General features: G+C 41.6%; 1 protein-coding gene across 1 annotated transcript in view; it reads right to left on the bottom strand.

The window, feature by feature from the left end:
* Window positions 1–18,794, bottom strand: part of LOC139294645 (contactin-associated protein-like 4) — a 59,658-nt gene that overhangs the window by 16,444 nt on the left and 24,420 nt on the right. Inside the window, exons 4-15 of the mRNA XM_070916567.1 lie at window positions 18,377–18,524; window positions 15,103–15,306; window positions 7,983–8,158; window positions 7,748–7,894; window positions 6,006–6,273; window positions 5,415–5,564; window positions 5,125–5,296; window positions 2,217–2,323; window positions 1,522–1,641; window positions 1,117–1,317; window positions 544–706; window positions 45–172 (exon numbers count right to left, since the gene is read on the bottom strand). Coding sequence (XP_070772668.1) covers window positions 45–172; window positions 544–706; window positions 1,117–1,317; window positions 1,522–1,641; window positions 2,217–2,323; window positions 5,125–5,296; window positions 5,415–5,564; window positions 6,006–6,273; window positions 7,748–7,894; window positions 7,983–8,158; window positions 15,103–15,306; window positions 18,377–18,524 — 1,984 coding nt within the window. The remainder of the gene's footprint in view (window positions 1–44; window positions 173–543; window positions 707–1,116; window positions 1,318–1,521; window positions 1,642–2,216; window positions 2,324–5,124; window positions 5,297–5,414; window positions 5,565–6,005; window positions 6,274–7,747; window positions 7,895–7,982; window positions 8,159–15,102; window positions 15,307–18,376; window positions 18,525–18,794) is intronic.

The raw sequence follows: 18,794 nt of genomic DNA, 5'->3' as shown, positions 1-18,794 counted from the left end.
AAAACATGTACAAGGTGACATTGAGAGCTCTGAACTGGACTTACTGTCTCCATGGCAACGGAGATGCCCCACCCTGTAGGCGCTTTCCGAGCCAGGCCTCTGGACGTCACCCAGCACCAGAGATCTGACGGGGAGGGTCTCCTTACGGGTCAGCAGACCAGAGTCATTTGCCCTGGAAGGTAGGGAAAGGACGAAGCGGAGGAAGAGGAAGAAGAAGAAGAAGAAGGAGAAGAAGAGGAAGAAGCTGAATTGAAAGAGGAAACCAAAGACTAGAGGGGAAAAAAGATATCACTAGCAAGAGAAGACAGATAAGAGAGAGAGAAGACAGAGCATAAGAAGTGGTTTGATTATCATTATCGTCAGCGGCACGAGAGAAAACAGGAAGAAGGAGGGAGATGATCAGAGAGCAAAAACCAGCCAGACCTTTAGTATACCTACCAGCACATTTGATTTAGTAGCCTTCAGTATTCTTATCAATTACATTTTTATAAAGCAGCATAATTTACTTGTCTTGTTGTTTTGTTGTCAGTAAATATACAGTACCATTCAGTGCGGTCAGCATCACAGTTGCAGTGGTGTTTGGGGTCCACACAGTTCTCCTGCAGGCCGCAGGCACACTGCTGGCTGCCCGGTGGAGCCCCGCCCCAATAAGTCTGCACCTGTCCTACACCTGGACCCCCTACCCACCAGCTGAGTGGAGGGCCGTCTGCAACACACAAATACACTCATTTTCGTCACTTGGATGGAGGCTTTCCTCAACGCTAACCATAACTGCAACAAGCCGAATCTCAACTTTAACACTAACCCTAATTTAAGGTAAAAATGTAATGGTTAAAAATCCCCTCCAGACATGTTTTAAGACATAATACTCTGCTTTAAGTAATCTAATATGTCATATATCGTTTTTCCCACATGACAGTTCAGTAACCTTTTCAAATCTTAATTCATTTGACAAATTCTGTGATGATTTAATGTAAAACGTAAAACCACAATAAAATAATTCAACATTTTAACTGTGCATCTGTTTACAGACTTCTAATCACAGTATACACTTACACTTGGGTACACCTAGCTACAACTAATGCAGCCTCCATGTGGTGTCACAACAAGCCGTACCCGGTGTGTTGAGGAGGCGTGACTTCCTGCAGTGGTAGGTCAGTTCCTGTTCGCAGTGCTCTGATTGGCTAATGATGGCCGCCAGCTGCTCCTCCTCAGATGTGTATTCAAAGTGAGCTGAGTGCTGATTCCTTCCCGGCGACGGTCGGACTCTGGTCAGTTCGGTGTTATTGTGCTGCATCACCATCCACGTTTTGTCCTCTGGTGGAGACAGAGACAAAAATACAAAGCGTGTATTTTTTATTCTTTATTCTTCTATTTGTGTGTGTGTGTGTGTGTGTGTGTGTGTGTAAGATGTTTTACTCAGCAGTAACAGACAGAAGGAGAGACAAGATGAAGGACAGCGAGGGAGAGACTGGACACAAGGGTGTGTGCATGGTGTGTTTTGATGTGTGTGTCAGCTACCTGTCATGTTGCAGTATATAAGCTGTGGTCTGATGGGTCCGCTGCCATCCACATCAATGTAATAATACCCCGACGTGTTGCCTTTGTGTTTGTACGCCTCACAGGACTGCTCGTATATCGCTGAGGAGAGAAAGACGCACAGGTTCATCATCATCACAACAACAACAACATCACACTAATTTATGTTTACGTTATCTTTACTTTTGTCTGCTATGGAACGTCAGTATTTTGTTCACAATGGTGATGAAAATACTCTTCTCCAAAGCTTCCTCCCACAACAGATCCACACTGACGCTCCTCTCCACTATTATTATACAACGCACAGGGCTCTAACACATTTAAATTGCTTTTATAAATGTTATGCTGGCATGCTGTAGCCAACAGTCTTTATGCTAAGCTAAGCTAACCCATCTTTCTTTAAAGAATCTGCTATGTGGCTAAAACTGGACTACTACTCTTCTTCTCCCGCTGGACTGAAACTAACAACGCTCACACGATGATGACTGCCGGAAAGAGGTTTGATCTCGGCCTGACCTTCTGACGCGACAATGTCTGCAGGGACCTCAAGTTAAAAGCAGCAGGTTGTCTCATTACAGGAAACATGCGAACACGAGTGCAAACACACACACACACAGAATCCATACAGTGTGTGTGACCTTTAAACAACAATAACCAGCAAAGCTTCATGCCCTTACAGCTTTGACAGGTGGCTCCGCTGTAGCCGGTGCTGGAGCAATTACAGTGGAAGGTGCTCCATGATTGACTGCAGCTGCCTCCATGTTCACAGTGACTCGGAGAACACCTAAGAGACGGGAACAAGGCCACATTTAGACTTTAGCTTGAAATGTAAGGACGTAAAACAATTGAATGTTAAAGTTTGATTAAGGTTTTCCTGATGATGAAAGAACAAAAACTTCCACTAAAGGTTTTCTGCAACCTGAACCCAGATCACGGAAGATAAAAGCACATGTCCTTGTTAATTCACAGCCCTAACCTAAACACCTCTACTTTTCACTGCATTCAGTATCTGCTCAGTACTGCTTGTTTCATGCAGTACTGCCTCATTTATCACCACAATGAAAGTATATGTCACCCATTGCAACGGTAGGACTAAAAACTGTATGTTTTAATAGTTTACAACAGAGTTAAAGTATAGGGCACAAAAGCATGTGCAATATCAGGCTCTGGCTAGACAGGCTTTTCTTTCATTGTTGGTTTAATCGAGTGGCTGGTCTCGATCCTTAACACTTTTGACTGCATGAATATAGAATTGAAGTATCCCTACACCAATAACGGCTGAGGCGAAGGCACTCCAAAATGTTCCTGTCTTCTGAAGCCTCTTTCTGACAGCACTGAATGGAACAAAGTTCTGTAAGTTCCTGTTGATCAGCAGTGTGTTGACCTGTGTTGACCCATGATGATTCCTCTGATTGTAAAATAATCCTAGTGTTATTATTTTATCCTCCAACTTCATGTGACTTTTATCATGGACCGTGACATCCAAAATACACACAGTGAAACACGTCTGAGCAAACTCTGCTGCTGTAAACGATTTTCTTCTTCTCAACATCAGCCCTGTGTCTGGACTGAGCCGGGGGTGGCAAGCAAAACACAGAGGGGAGGGGGAGGGAAAGAAGAAAAAAGGTTTAGGACATGGGAAACAGTGAGAGGAAAGAGACAAAACGATGGAGATACTGTCGAGAAAGAGGGAGAGAGCGAGATCCAGGAAGGGGAATTAAGGTTGAGAGACTGATCGAAGGAGGGGAGGGAGGGAGGGAGCAACAAAGGGGATGAAGGTTGGGATGAATGGAGCTCAGCGGCGACTGGGTAAACATATTTGGGAGGGGAAATGAGGTCAGCGAATTGTGACTGCAGAGAGACTGAAAGAGAAAGAGGGAGGGAGAGCGGCATGTATTTTTAATCTTTCAGTCAGTCAGAAATTCTCTGTTGGAAAAAGCCTTACTCAGCAGGCTTGTCAGATGGTAGAGTTTGCTTTTTAGCACCAATTTCTTTGCTTTCCTTTTTATCTTAAAGTAAGTTGGGATGGAGGCAGGTGCAGCACTTTGTATTTACTCCGCTGCTTTGTGCCTTTAAATTTACACATTACAAACTCTGACAGTGCATTGTTGCCTCGCTTATCCGCAAATGTGCATATCTTGCAGAACATGTGTCCACTGATAGATTCAGTGTGCATTTGACCAGTCAAGCGCCGCTCATTTCAGGAAAAGTACCCCGTAGGTTGGAGGTGAGGGGTTGGAGAAGTGCAAATCAATTTTTCAAGTTGACATTTTACTGAAACAAAAGCTGGTCAGAGGATAATATGTGTGTCATGTACCAGTGGGCTGTAATGATTTGGAAAAAAAGGTGTGTGTTATTCTCACACACAACACAACATTAAACTGACACAGCAGAGCTTGACATGACATTTTGTGCAACACAGACAGAGAAAAGAGACGTGTTATAGGCCGTAATTTACCCAGTATTTAATGATACGGACATGTCTAGAGTATTGATTGTGTCCAGTGGTGGTAATGGATTTTTCAGTGCACAACATCTGTTCAACAGAGATTTAGTCCCCAGCATGTGTGTATATATGGCTATAATATCCCTATAAAATTTAATATTTCCATCAAAAGGAAGGCACCAGGATCTTTATGAATTGTGTTTAACTTTACTTTAAGCTGCAACTGCTTTTTACCGCTGTGTACGTCTAAAATGCACAAGCAAATCGTTAAACAGCTGCATGTTAAGAGCAGAATCCTAATGCACCAGCAGCTTCATTTGTAATAAATCTCCACATTAGAACATGTGGTGCTTCTGACTTGAGTTCAGGACATACTCTTTAAATTGTGCTTCACACACAGTGGTACAATTGAGAATTGGTTTTCCCCATGGAGGAAAAGAGCATTGGAGAACATACAAAACAATCAACACGAGAAAGATGGTAATAATGATGACGGTCACAGCAGAAGCAGAAAGCAAACAAGAAAAACTGCCAATACTCTCCATCCACTGACACTAACTTCGGAACAAAATATCGAACTTTTTCCAAACTCAATCACACACTGAGGCAAAGCGCTAACCAACTCTAAATGCTGTGTGTGTCTCCTGGATGGTGTGTTCTCTCTGTAACAGTCCATGCAGTACAGTACCACTGCTTCTAGCTAATAAAAACATTTTGAAGAAACAAAGAAAACAAAACTACATTTCAGCTCAGAGATGGGAAGCTGCACCTCTAGACAAAACGACAACTGGATTGTTTTCATGGCGAGGAAACATTTTGAAATATCAAGACTGGATGCCATAATTCCCTCTGTATCCTAAACACTGCTGTCTAATAATCCATGTGTAACCCCATTTCACAGGAAACCAGTCACAGAGCCTTCAGAGGGGGATTAACAGGCGCTACAAAGGAAGAGGAACATTTCAATACTATTGCTTCCTCTTTTCTGACAATGCCTTCTAACACACAACATTTGGTATTACATAGAATAATATGTGCCAAACACACCTGTCCTGGATAAATAAAGCTATAGATTTAGCATTTAGCATAGCATTGGTTAGATAGATATTATCAAAACAAATGGTGCTTCTGGGTCTGACCTGTCGATGATGCCACACATGTCGATCTGCAGGTGACTGTAGTTTCCCATCAGCCTCTGCTGCAGCATGATCAAGTCCACTGGTTGGTTGTCCACAGTCAGCAGACGCATGCAGCCCTGGAAAGCCTTGAAGGGGTTCACACATTTCTGGCTGCTCCCTTCAGCAGGGCAACCTGCACAGGAGAGGAAACAACATCAGTTAGCCAATCAAACAACACCATGACGTCCAGCGTGACCCTGTCAGAATAATGCTGGTTTATGCATGTGTTTTTTAGTTTATCCCCCTCTTACTGCCAAAGAAAAGTTGATTTCCTGTGGGAACAAGAAATGAAGGACTGGCGTGAGCAGAGGCTCCTTCATCTCCGTCCACGGCGACGGTCAGATGTCCTCGTCTGGAGATCAGCTCCACAGAGTGCCACTGTCCATCATTCAGAGCTGAACCTGAGGACACACACACACAAAGATACAGTACTCATCAAGGTTAAAATTAAATTTGAATTTCAGTCATTCACTTATTGATCTCTGGAGGGGAATTCTCTGCGATTGCTTTGTGTCGCAGGGAGGTCAGAGGTCAGGCTCAGCTACAAAACAATGCTGCCAGGAATGATTCAGGCTCAAACACTGTGCCCATTTGTTTTTGTCCGTCCCGTCAGCTCTGCGTCTTTTAGTGGATATATAAAGTAACCATTGTCTTCAAAATAAAAGCGTTCCGGTTCATGACGGGTAACATTACTAAAAACACAAGTCAGCTCCTGCTCTGTTGCATCTGTGTTGTGAATTTTTTAATGTTATCTGGACCTTTACGAGATTTAACCGCACACTAATGGAAACCCTTGAGGTGAGTAAATTAAGGTTTAGGTTGGAGGTTTGGGTTAGACTGACCTGCATTGAGCTCCAGCGGTGCCCTGCCAGACTTGTGGATCTGTAGATGGAGCCTGGCTTTGCTCAGGTACAACCAGACCGCACCCCCTTGCTTTGAGAGATCAAAGGTCAGCAGCAGCCCCTCCTTGTTCCACGTCCGAAACTGAAGCCCCACCGACGTGCCCGTTGATGATGGTTCTGTCACCCCTGGCAACCAGAGGAAGCTCTGGGGGCTGGTGAACGTCATGGCAACAAAAACGGGTTCAGCACAAGAAAAGGTCACATTACCCTGAGATAGATGGAGGAGAAGAGAGGGGGAAAGATATGGAGAGGGAGAAATTATTACAGCAAAAGAGGTGTATGAACACGATAACGCATGAATATGAATTCATTTCTGAGGCTGCGTGGCGGCGCGCTGATGCACAGAGATCTCATCAGCAAGTCTCCTTAAAGAGAGCGTATTACCATAATGATAATAGCCAAGCTCAGACCAAACTGAAGGCACCAATGTCACCAAACAGCTTTCTAAGGTTATAGAGGAAGTTCGGGGGAGCAGAAGGGGTGAGAGAATTAAAAGTGTGATTAAGGGACTGGGAGCAGTTGGTCATCTCTGTATGCAGGCTCATAGTTTTGAGAAGTGGTAATTGCAGTAGTGGTAAAAGTATACTGCCAGGGCACCAACAGGGATACCAACCTGGGACATCCCAGGTTCCCTACTGGGTTTCTATTTTCAGTGGAGTGTGCAACACACGGACACTTGATCAAATCTAAAAGCTCTTTGTGGGGTAATTAAAGCGATATACAGTAATTCAGACTGAAGAGGAGAATACTGCAGAGATTCAGCGGCTTTGTGCACAATGATCACATCACACACACACATACACACACACACACACACACACACATTCCTGGCTGCCTCTCAGACACAACATCATTTCAGGGAGAGCTCGAAGTGGGCGGGTACTCACTGGTGTTTCAGTGGTATTTTACTACTTGGTGTACCGTGACTTTTTCTTGCGCCTTGGCACTTCTCAGAAGCTGTTGGTACTTTTTTCTGCCCTCTCCACACCAGGTTCTCTGGGTGATTCATAATGCCCCTAAATAAAATGCATTACTCAGGGGGCACTATGTGACGCTTACCTGTTCCCGTTCTCCCCCGCCGGCTTTTCTCTATCAGCGGCTAGTCTACAATAATGTTGGCCTGGCCTCCAAAAGGGCACAAAGAGACGATGATACAACAGAGCATTGAAAGTCAAATCCTATCCAACCAGAACTAAATGCAGGCTGGGAACAGTAAGCTAACGTTAGCGCCACTCCTAGCAGGGTGGAGCCTGTGTAATACGTAATGATTTGTTGATACCGATACACATGCCAACATGTGAATAAGTGGAGCACTTAATTTCTTTCAACTTCAAGCACTAGTTTGAGGTAATGTTAACTGAAATAGGGGCTTTAAAAGTAGCAGAATTTCCCTTTAAGTAAAAGATGTGAGTTCTTCCAGACATACCATAGCAACGTGGTACTAAATGGTGCAAAATGTCCAAAACCATTCACTTTATATTTAAGTATTAAGTATACATGTGCTGTTGTTGCTAATGGACTCAAACAGTTGGATCCAAATCTATGTAAATCTAATTTCTGACCAAAATTATTATTCATGTCCCTCTCATAGAGCAGATACACATCCACATTATGTCAGTGCACACATGATAACATACAAACACACAGAGACGTTTTCATGAGCACGCTGTGAGCCAGCTTACCTTCACAGTGACCCGCTGGTCCTTCTGTTTAGCACGGTCTACCAGGTTCACGCCGTTGTAAACTACGTTTTCCAAACAGCCGTGGAAATGTCTGTGTGAGCCGACTGACCTCCGGGAGCCGAGGCCCTGATCTGCCCCCACACTCATCTGTACAGGGAGAAGCATACAGGCAAACAAGAATTAAAATGTGAGCAGGTTGGTGTGCGTTTTCACACCTACGAAGACACAAACGCACCTGGTCGTGGTCCCAGTGGGTGAATCTTGGAGGAATCTGCACCCACAGTGTGCTTTTGTCCACGGTGAGGTTGAGGTGAGTGCTGTGATGCTCCACTGCAACGTGGTGCCAGTGTTGGTCGTCTAACAGGCTGCCCAGAGACACGAGATGCTGGCTGTCAGGAGAAGAACTCCTGCCTGGAGTGCAGGAGGAGGACAAAGAGTGAGAAGAACATGTGGTGATGGCAGATAAAGGAGAGGGTGAGGTGAATCACAAGGAGAAAGTAGATATCTTGAATTAGCTTGGATGTCAAATAGTTGAAGTTGCTGAATTTCCTTTCTTCTGGCTGTCAGCTGGATATGAGAAATGCTTTTTAGTTTTGTTCCCCCACATGCAGAAATACTCTTTTGTTAATTAATTAATATGTTTTTTCCCTAATGTTTTATTCAGGGAAAGAATCCTACTCTGATATCTTTTTATTCTTAACAGCATAGTAGGAAGTCTCTTTTCCTCTGTCTCCTCTCTCTGGGAACAAAGTGTGCAACGTATCCCAGTTTACTCCCAACGAACTGGAAGTAACTGACTGTTTTCTACGTCTCTTAACTGGTATGTTAGTGCCCCTGTTTTCCGTTGGGGATCACATCTCAGAACCAAATCTACACCTAAAAAAGGACCAGAATAGGTAGATGATAACACATAATTAACACTAAAGGGAGTAGAGAAAGAGGTAGAAAGGCATGAATAAATGACAAAGGAAATGCTGCTGGTTCTCTGCACTCCATAAAGTGTCGGCACAGCGCAGAGCTTCTGCTGAGAGGAGGAGGTGAAGACGAAGCGAAATGCACTCGGGTATTAAATATGAATTAGATATTGTTTGAAAGGAGACAACGTTGTCTTGTGTGGGAAGAGAAAGAGAAAGAGAGACAGACAGAGGCCGACAGATTCAAATGTATTCAGTCATCAATCATCATTGATCTGTCAGACAGATACTTGGCATAGCAGAGAGAGAGAGACTATAGAGAGTGAAGGAGACAGACAGAGACAGAGAAGGAAAGAGGGAAGTGTACTTAATCATCAGCAGACTGATGTTGGCACATGCCAGAGAGAGAGAGGAGCAGGGAAATGAAGGCAAAGTCGAGTGTATTTAATCATTACTGATAGACATACTGATCTCTCTTTGCAGCCCTGTCTCCTGGAGAGCATGCTTGTGTACATTTTGAAAGAAATGTAGCGCCGGTCGATCAACATACTGTGGAAACATTTTCGATGAACACATTTTCTAAGTTGTAAAAAGTTCTCTGGCAATGTCCGACTACATTTCATTTGTTTTCATACAATATCATCTCTTGCAATTCAACATCTGTTCGTAGCAGCTGTAATGGAAAGTTTTAAGTTTTAAATGTTGGCCCAAATGTGATCTCTTATGCGACCTTGTTCTCATACAACCCAATGTTTTAGAACAGTTATGAAGGCCCATTGTTGTCTGCTATTGGTCGCATACCCCCAGCTGCATCCACGACCACGGAGCTGGGTTGAACCATCTCACAGAAGACTGCTCTCAGTATCTTTTCCTGTCTCTTCCTGCCTCCCATTGAAAAACATAAATATCACCCCATATGAAGTGCACCTTGTTCTACTCTCTGCAGACCGCCTCTACTCCGTCTGACTGTACAACCTCTTTGCAAAGAATAAATACTCAGAAAGACACTCTGTGTTCAACTTCCTGATTTCAGATAACACTCATCAAATGAAAATTCTGTAACACAGCTTAAGCATTATTAAACTTTTTTATGGTTATGTTTAGACACACTCACAGCATTTGGTTAAGGTTATTGATCTTCGTTAACACTGAGAAAGTCAACAGCTACTTGAAAGATGTGTTTATTTTAAGTTAATTCATCTTTGGTGAACTGTGATTCGCCATTAACCGATTTACAAACCATCTCGGCAGTGCTGTTTGTTTGAGGGAACAAGAGAGAACCGGAGACCAAAATGGAGAAAGCTACAGTATTTAGCTTTGTAATTGCAGTAGTATATTTGTCACATTTGAAACTAACTGGAACTGAAAATATAAAATCCCTTGTTCCAAAGCTACTTAAAGGTACCCTGCGGAGTTTTTGACCACTAGTAGCGCTGTGGAGCATTTTCTTTTATGAGTGAGTTTCTGTTCTGTTTGTCTCGTGAACAAATACACAGTCCTACCAATGGTTTCACACTATTCCACTGACCCACAGGTGGCGGTAATGTGTCAAGATACGCCGCAATGTTCCAAGAAAGGCAGGAAAAAAGAAGACCGGTAGAAAGTAAACATGGATGTAAAAAATGTGGGTTTTTAAAGCTTCAAGAAATAAACTTTTGAAATGTTTTATGAGGAAGAAAAGCATTCTACATGTTTGTTTGACCTCAAGGATACACAGCTGAGTATCACTGAGAAAACTCGACACCTTTAAATGTTTAAGAAGGTCAGTTAATACAAAAATAAAGTTTTATTAAGGTGCAGGACATTCTTTCACACCCTACTGATAAGCAACAAGTTGAAACCCTTTAGGTGTATTTTTTGTTTAAGATCCCATTAGCTTTGCCAATGTAGGAGATCCTTCACAACGACAACGTTTGTTCTATAAGTGCCCTATAAGGTACTTCAAGAAACTTTTGGGAGTTCCAGTGTGTGATCTCCAGAGTCGCTAATGGTTCACTGAGGTCATCTTAATTTTCAGTGAGTGTCCTCAGGGTTCATGCCGTCTTCTTCGTGGGATTTTTAAAGGGAACTCTCTGAACTTCTCCTGTTTTTATGACCAGAGAAGCTGCTAAAAGTTCCTCAAAGCCATTTTTATTGTTACTTTTTACAGTGTGGGTTTCTGTGTTAGATCATTCCAGACGACTCTCCGAGGCAATATCACCTAATCATCCACTATCTGCTTCTGCATTACGGTTCTTCGCTGCGACTCTAAATTTCATTTTGTTGGAGCACACTGACAGGTCTTATCAGATGACAGCCTGCTGTAATTGTTTCAGCATTTTCATTTTATTCAGTTCAGCTTAAATGATAGACAGGGTACACACAATCAGTCAACACAAGTATAATGTGCGACCTCTGAACCTGCTCACAACAAGTGCTCCTGGAGAAAATGTCAGAAATCTTATGTGTTTGAAGACTTTTAAAAAAGGGCCAAAAAAAAAAAGAAATAAAGAGAAGAAGTTATTACTACATTGATATTGCACTGCGACCTTCCTTTTGCAAATCCTTTTTAAGATGCATAAAATATGTCAAAGCAGACATCGTAATTGTTTCTTTCCTTTCATTTTTCAAAACATATGCATAGCAATAACTCCAGAAAGAAGAAGTCATGTTTCAAAACACTTTTTGTGACATAGAACAAGCGACTAAATACTAGACCATTTGTGCTTCTTAGACCATGCAGCTAATCAGCTCGTAATTGTGAGTCCAACACGGCCTCTGTGATACTGCAACGAGTCAGCTGTGGGCTGTAAAAATTAAGCACAGCTGGCCGTCTCTGACATGAGCGCGTCGCTTCTCGGATGAAGACTAAGCTGTTTATTTACAACCCTGAAAGACTGAGCACAACCGAGACACCTTCCTATAAATCACTGTGGATCAAGAAGAATAACGTGGTAAGTCAATACTGCAGTATTGAACACGACATGCAGACCACCGTTCACTGAGGCGGCTGAGTTGACAGACTGTATCCAGAATGAGTCATCGCCTGCGTCCACCCAGCATCTGTTTTTTTTTTTATCTACTGTAGACAACTACTTGACAGAAATCATTTAGATCATTTCCAAAGGTAACATCAGTGGGAAAAAAAAGCTCTCAGTGCTGTTAATAATAATCAAGATTCTCTCAATTCTTTGTACGAAGAATAAATCAAAAAACAGATAAAACAAAAAAAGACCAGACCTTTCTGGTGCTCTTACAGTCCCATGAGTCCATTATTACATGACGGAGGCTCCTCCAGCCCAAGCAGTTTTAATACAACCACAAATCAATCCTATCTATTTCAGCAGCTCCTACCTGACACTCTGAGCCTCACAGGCAGCTCCTGTCAGCTCCTTTGGGAAGAATTTGAGCTTTTTCGTTCAGGTCATAAGTTAACCACATGGAGAAACTCAACAGATCCAACTTTCCAAATTTACTCTGCGTGCCATAAAATGAAAGAGGTGACCTCTCTCACTTGCCTCCTCTGTTTTCTCTGCCCTTTTCTGTCATGTTAAAGCATGCAGTATGTTAACTGTACTCTGTGAATTTGTGCAAACACATTTTCCATTTGAGAGCAAATTTCTTTTTGATCTTGAAATTGAGCTTAAACAGAGTGTTACATAAGTATGAATATCAGCAAAACAACCATGTACTTCAGCAAACTGCAGTGCAAGGACTTCATGTGTGTATCATAGTACATAATTTATATCTGGCAAGCATTTTCTTTTTTCATAGGGGAAAGAAACCCTGAGTTTTATGAAACCTTCACTCTTTACCCAACAAAAGCTCAGCCAGAAGGCTCAAGATCAGCGAACATTGATCCCTGGTATATTTACTTTCACAAAATATTCCAGTGGCAGAAAAGAAGTGAGCTTAATTACGAGCCAGTGAGCTACAGAACTATAAACTGACATTTTGATGAATGTAAAGCAGCGAGGAAATGGGATGCTTTTGGAGAGAGTGCATACATTTTAATAAGCCAGCGTATTTATTCAAACAGTTTTGGACGGCTCCAGGCAAACAGAGTGGAACAAAGTGTCTTGTGCTGTGTTAAGTGCTGCTGAAGGCTGCTTAGGGTACACAGGGGACCAAAACTCTCATAATGGGGTGTTATGGTGGGGACTGGACCAGCACAAACTAATGAGAATCTAATGCAGGTAAAGGTGCAAATTAGTTAATAATGTCTGTTTTCAAAGTTTAACTTTTTTAAGTTTTAAAGGTGTGCACAATGGCCTGGAATTAGAGAGGCTGGTATTATATCTTTAGCGCCACAGAGCAAGGTACTCATGGGATGCTACACTGTGGTTGATCCCGAAGAAATGTACATGGAGGAATATGAGTATGTCTAAGAAGGGAGGGACATCCAAAAATACAAGTTTCAATTATGAATGCATAAAGTTATATTGTAAAATGTTGAAAAATGTCATGTTTCATGTTAACTGAAGATTGGCACATATGATCCCTGATGGGTGGAAAATCATCATAGAAGCACTGCAGTTTCTCTTGAAAACATGTATTTATCAGAATGTTTTAATGAATTAAAACTTCCTCATAGTTGATTGTTTCATGGTTGTGATTATCAAAACAATCTCCTCTCAGAGAGCTTGATGACAAACAACAGTCCTGTTCTAAACAGTTTCTTTTCCTTCAAAACTCACTATTTTACAAGTGCGTTATCTTGCAACATGTAGGACAGACTCTGATGTTTATTCATCTGTGTTCTGAGATGCAGCTGAATAAATAAACTCGGCACTTATAAAATCCCTCAGTGTGCAAAGAACAACTTACAGGCTGCAGCAACAAAGTCGCTTCTGGCCACAATTCAGAAACAAATCACAGACGGCTGCTTCTGACAACAACTCCCCCGACCTGACAAAAACTAATTTCTGAGGAGCAGCAAAGAAGAAAGACATGATGACGCTGCACAATTAACTTTGTTGTCACTCTTCCAAGATAGTGGCATGTCTTTCATTACCATTAGTAATGCATTAAGTCAAGTTCAAGCTTTCCATTTTACGACCCTTATGTGGCAGTTTGCAAAGCAAAACGACAGAAAAACTAGTTCACAAATGGCAAATTTTCCCCTCAGTCTATTTTCTGAAATTGTATTGACACACACGCACGGTCGCATTTAATACTGTAAATAAGAATTTGACTAACTTATACTTATACTTAACTTAACTTATTACTTAATCATTAGTTACTCTCTTTGTTCACCCCCGAGTAACGTGATACACGATACTGAGTAGTTACTAAGTAGTTCCTCATTACTTCATGATGATCTGACCATTAACTGCTCTTTTATGACCTCTCAAGTAAAGAGATGTATCATACTGGCTTTGCAAAAAAACATAAAGGTAGAGAAGAGACGCCAAATAAAGCCAACAGAATATTGACAGAGCTGATATTTGGTGTTTAGGCTCTCACCTCATCATTCCCCACAACCACCTCCAACGCCAAGCTCAGCACAGCAGAGATACTTTTTACCCTTCAACCACATAAGATACAGAAGCCAAAAACTAGATATTCTACAGGCCACAAGCCTTCATATGAATGTTCTCCAGCTACACACAAACAGAATATATCTGTTTAGTGAATAGAGATGGAAAAATGTAATCCACTAACTGCAGCAGCCGGCTAAGACCTTTAATTAATGATGCATATTAAAATCACAAAAGTAATATAGTAGTCTGGCAGAGGACAAGTTCTTGTGAAATGTGACTGTATGTGGCGTTGTTAAGCAGATGACTTCAGGATGGATGGATCTGAACTTCGTGCAGCTGAGCGTAGAAGCAGCATAAACTATGGGACATGAGCTCAGCAGTTTAGATGCAAGTGAAATGAAGAATAGTAAAGCAAGGTGACACATGAATCGAATGCCTGCGAGTGGAAATATTTCTCTGACGCTTGTTTGAATAATAAGCATTTCACCGCTACGTAAATCAGGAGCATGAAGAAATATACGTGCCAAACAACAAACAGCAGAAGATGATATTGTCTTTCATTCAGCCCTCCCAAATGCCCACACCCTCAGTTTGTATCTGCATGCCAGAAACTAATGGCCAACAAACCAACAGATCTGTGGGAGAGCAACAGAACAGCCAGCAAGGTTTGGGAACTTCGTATCTTACAACCACAGGCTAATCAGAGCAAAGACATTCATGATGACATAATCCATTGCATCTCAGTGGAGACTAGACCATTAAAGAGTTCCTGGGATGGGGTTTTATGGCTTCTTATACAACAGTTACCAAGATATTTGCATCATGTGGAAAGTTTTCTTTTAAGCAAAACACACTTGACAAGTTCACTTAGCTTGTTTGACAAAAAAATAGCAGCTGTTTTAGAATTCGACTCAGCACCAGTACGACTTTGAGCTATCATGACTTTGCGTGTGCATGAGGAATTCATGAGGAGTCGTACCTTTTCGTAAGAGCAGGAGAAGCTTCCCCTTCTCTAACTCCAGGGTGAGGCTGTGTTCGCTCGGTCCCTCTGCGTGGAGCAATATCCCAGAGTTCCTCAGGGTTTTAAATTTCAGAGAGATGCTCTCCTTGGTCATTTGCCTCGGCCTGGGACTCAACCTGTAGAGAAGGCTGCTTCGGCCATCGAAGCTCACCACGTCGGAGTCTGAAAAACAACACAACCACACGTTACTTATATTATGTATGTTCCCAACTGTAAACTTTGAACTATAGATACTATGCATGGTCAAAATGCCTCTGCTACAATTTATGTTCATGATTGCACAAAACAGAAAGAGTTTACCGTCCTTTTGGTGCAAATAAAGCTGAACTACTGATAAAACATATCAAAGATTGTTTGAGCGCAAAGAAAGCAAACATGAGAAAAGAGATAAAGACTCTTAAAACAGTCATCAGTCCAATTTTTGTTGTGAATAAGACACATTTAGAATTTCCTCCAGTGTCAAGAACACCGATTTACATGTACGATGTGACACAGATATACATTCAATAAAGAAGAATTTATATAAGAATAAGATAATTGTGCAGGGTGTGGCACAGGTTTTTCACCAAAGTTTAGATTCTCTTGTGTCCTTGAAGATCTTGAAGAGCTGTTTCTCAAAACTCATCTATTTAAATCTCTCTCCTAATGCGGCTCTTGCTCGAGGAGTTGGCAGCGTATTGTTCGTACAGGACTGGGATCCAACAAACTGATTTCATCATAAATAATTTCTGTGCATCTTCGACTGATGATAAACCAACACACTCTGGATACCTCTCCAATTAAATGTTAGTACATTTGAATAAACTAAAGGTATACTCTTGTCTTTTTATTGTGTGTAAAACAACTAAAGTTCTACAGCGACAGAAAACATTAATCCTGTACTATTGGGACTATTCTGACTCGTGGATCACAGATTGTTCCTCTAACTTTACTCTGTGAAATGATTCAATAATTACTTCTTGATACAATAATAATTGTTACCTTGATTTGTCCGCATCTACCTTGTTATTCAGGTTATGTATCAAGAATGACAAAACATCTGTGCAGTCTGTGAACCAAATGCAGGTTTCCCCTTAAGAAAGAAAGTGAGTGATTAAGCATTAACAGAACGTAGTAGCTATTTTAGTAGCTAGTATTTTAGCCGGTGTCTGGATGTGAGAAGCTGTAAAGAAAATGATACACTAACGTTGCCGATCATGGTGCTGAGTGCTGCTGCGCTACAAATCTCACACCTTCAGTGTCGCTATTGAAGCATCAAATTAGAAATGTCAGCTGGGAGACATCAATTATTGCATCCAGTGCATTTTAGCCTTTACTGCTGACGGTGATGCTGGAAAAAATTACTTTTAGGTGTAAAATGTATGTGTTTATGCATTGTCATGGTTAACTGACCCTGGCTTCTCTGCCAAGCATGTGAGGAGTTCAGACTGTCTAGTTGGAAAGATTATAGGACTTTGGGGTTTGATTTTGTGTCTTGGACTGTGACTCCATGCTACCACTGTTGTGATTCTGTTTCCTGGTAACACTTATTGTTAATAAATACATTCACTTTTAAGACAAAATAGAGACTAATGAGAGTGTTTTTGTACACCAGAAAAGAGACTGACTTGAAAGTACAAAACCCAAAGTTTAAATTATTCAAAAAGTAAAAGCCTAGAAGAAGTTTTTTATACTTCCTTTTTACCTTTTGGATGACAGGAGGAAGCAGAGTCTAATTAAAGCCCATTTCTTCTAGCTGTGAGCAACCATTTACTCAAACTGAACTGAGTCAAGCACACCCAGTTTCTAATTTCTACCAACCATACTCTTTCAAAGATTATTCCACCTGGGTTACAAAATACATTTTATTTTCATGATAATGTTTCATGCATTGAGTTATTTCAGTGCCTCATGTTTTGATGTAACAGTGTCATTTTATTTCTGTTGCCTGGTTTACAAATGTCATAACTAACTCATCATGTTACCAGTGCCGTGTGTCGTTTTCTGGGTTTATTTATTTATTTTATCTAACTGCATAGATGTATTTGCATGACAAGTCTGTGGAAATACTATTTGGGGGCAAAGAAGAACAGATTAATTTTTCACACTGGCTTGACTTCTTACAGACAAATTACTTTTACCTGCTTTCATGCTGTTTTTTTCAGCCCATTCCTCACCTGTCCAGCAGGTGGCAGGTGGGCAACATTCCTAATCCACCCAGATCTGCTGCCCTCCTGTCCATCTGCTCCTCATCTCCAATCAGTGTTCTGTGTATATTGTACAAGGTGTGTTTCCATGCGTCTTTATGTACAAACCTGAACCTGACATACTGAAGGTTTGAAGTAAACAACAAAAAATTGCGAAATGTTTAAATTCTTGGGTGAGATGGAAGTTTCTGTGATTTCTGAATAAACAATGACATTACAGTACGTTCCTGTACGGTAGACAAAGCAAAAGGCGAGGGTGTCAGCATGTCACCCTCCTCTCCTTCGTGTCATTGCAGAAGTAAAATGCAGAGATATGGGTGGATGAGAGAAGACGAATTCAGTCATTGAAATAAAATATAATCCCATATCCCATAATATAATACTATTAGATTGTGGAAGTGGTCAATGTTGTGGGATACACAACAAAACAAAAATATTATAAGGCTGAAAAGACAGTAGATGTCTGCTCGTTCAATCTGATGAGTGTGTCAGAATTGTTTTGCCGTCCACGACGTGTACTGAGATGTTGACCAATAGGAGCACCGAGCGCTTTCTTTGTGCACACCTGTAAACACGGCGAAGCGAAAGAAGAATGATGCTGTTGGTGCTGCGAGGTCTTTTTCTCTTTCTTTATCTAGTCCAAACACTGGACAGCCAGTATCATACTCACCGCTTCAGACGTCATTGTTTGTTTACATTCTTGTTCCCGAAAGTCGGCCCCTTGCAACTTCTTCCCAATGACATCACACAGGTGAAATGAAAGACGTCAAGCTATGATTGGTAGGGGACCAACGTGCGGTCTGCCATGTTTCTCAGCAAGTCATGGACAGAATTTATGAGTAAGTGAGAGACCATCTTAACAGACAAAATATTATGTTGTCTGAACCCGGCATTAAGTATTTTTTCTCAAAATGGTTCAGTTATAGAGGATCATCCAAAATGGCCACTGACAAAAACATTGTTGTTTTTCTAAATTGCACAGACATAGAGAATCTTATGTCCCATGCAAGTGTCCACAGGAGAAAAAAAAAAAAGGCCTAACTGACCATAAAGACATCCATAGGTCTCCAGTCTGAGTCCAATCCGACCATTGGGATTCCAGTCCAGGGGGATCAGGCGGACATAGCGAGCGATCACTGGGTGCTGGAGCTTGTGCTGGACCACGCTGTCTGCGTTGCTGTTGCCTGGAAAGGCCTGGAAAAACACATCATCAGCCGTGAGTTAGCTAGTTTCCTGGCCTTCCATGTGAGACCCCACAAAGATAACTGTGAAATCTCTCCCTTTATTATAGTCAAGCTTACTTCTAAACAAGTGAACACGTTCTTTCATCTTTTTTTTTTGAAGTTGAAGAGCAATCCCCAAGGCTTCTGTGAGAAGTGATTCATGTGATTTTCCTCTTAATGAAGGGAATATTGTGTAGATAGGGTCACGTTCCTGGTGAACGGTTTCTCAATCAGGTAGGAA

The sequence above is a fragment of the Enoplosus armatus genome, chromosome 12, assembly GCF_043641665.1.
Source record: "Enoplosus armatus isolate fEnoArm2 chromosome 12, fEnoArm2.hap1, whole genome shotgun sequence".
Lineage (NCBI taxonomy): Eukaryota > Metazoa > Chordata > Actinopteri > Centrarchiformes > Enoplosidae > Enoplosus > Enoplosus armatus.
The sequence above is the reverse complement of the archived record's forward strand: the minus strand, read 5'-3'. Positions and strand labels throughout refer to the sequence as shown.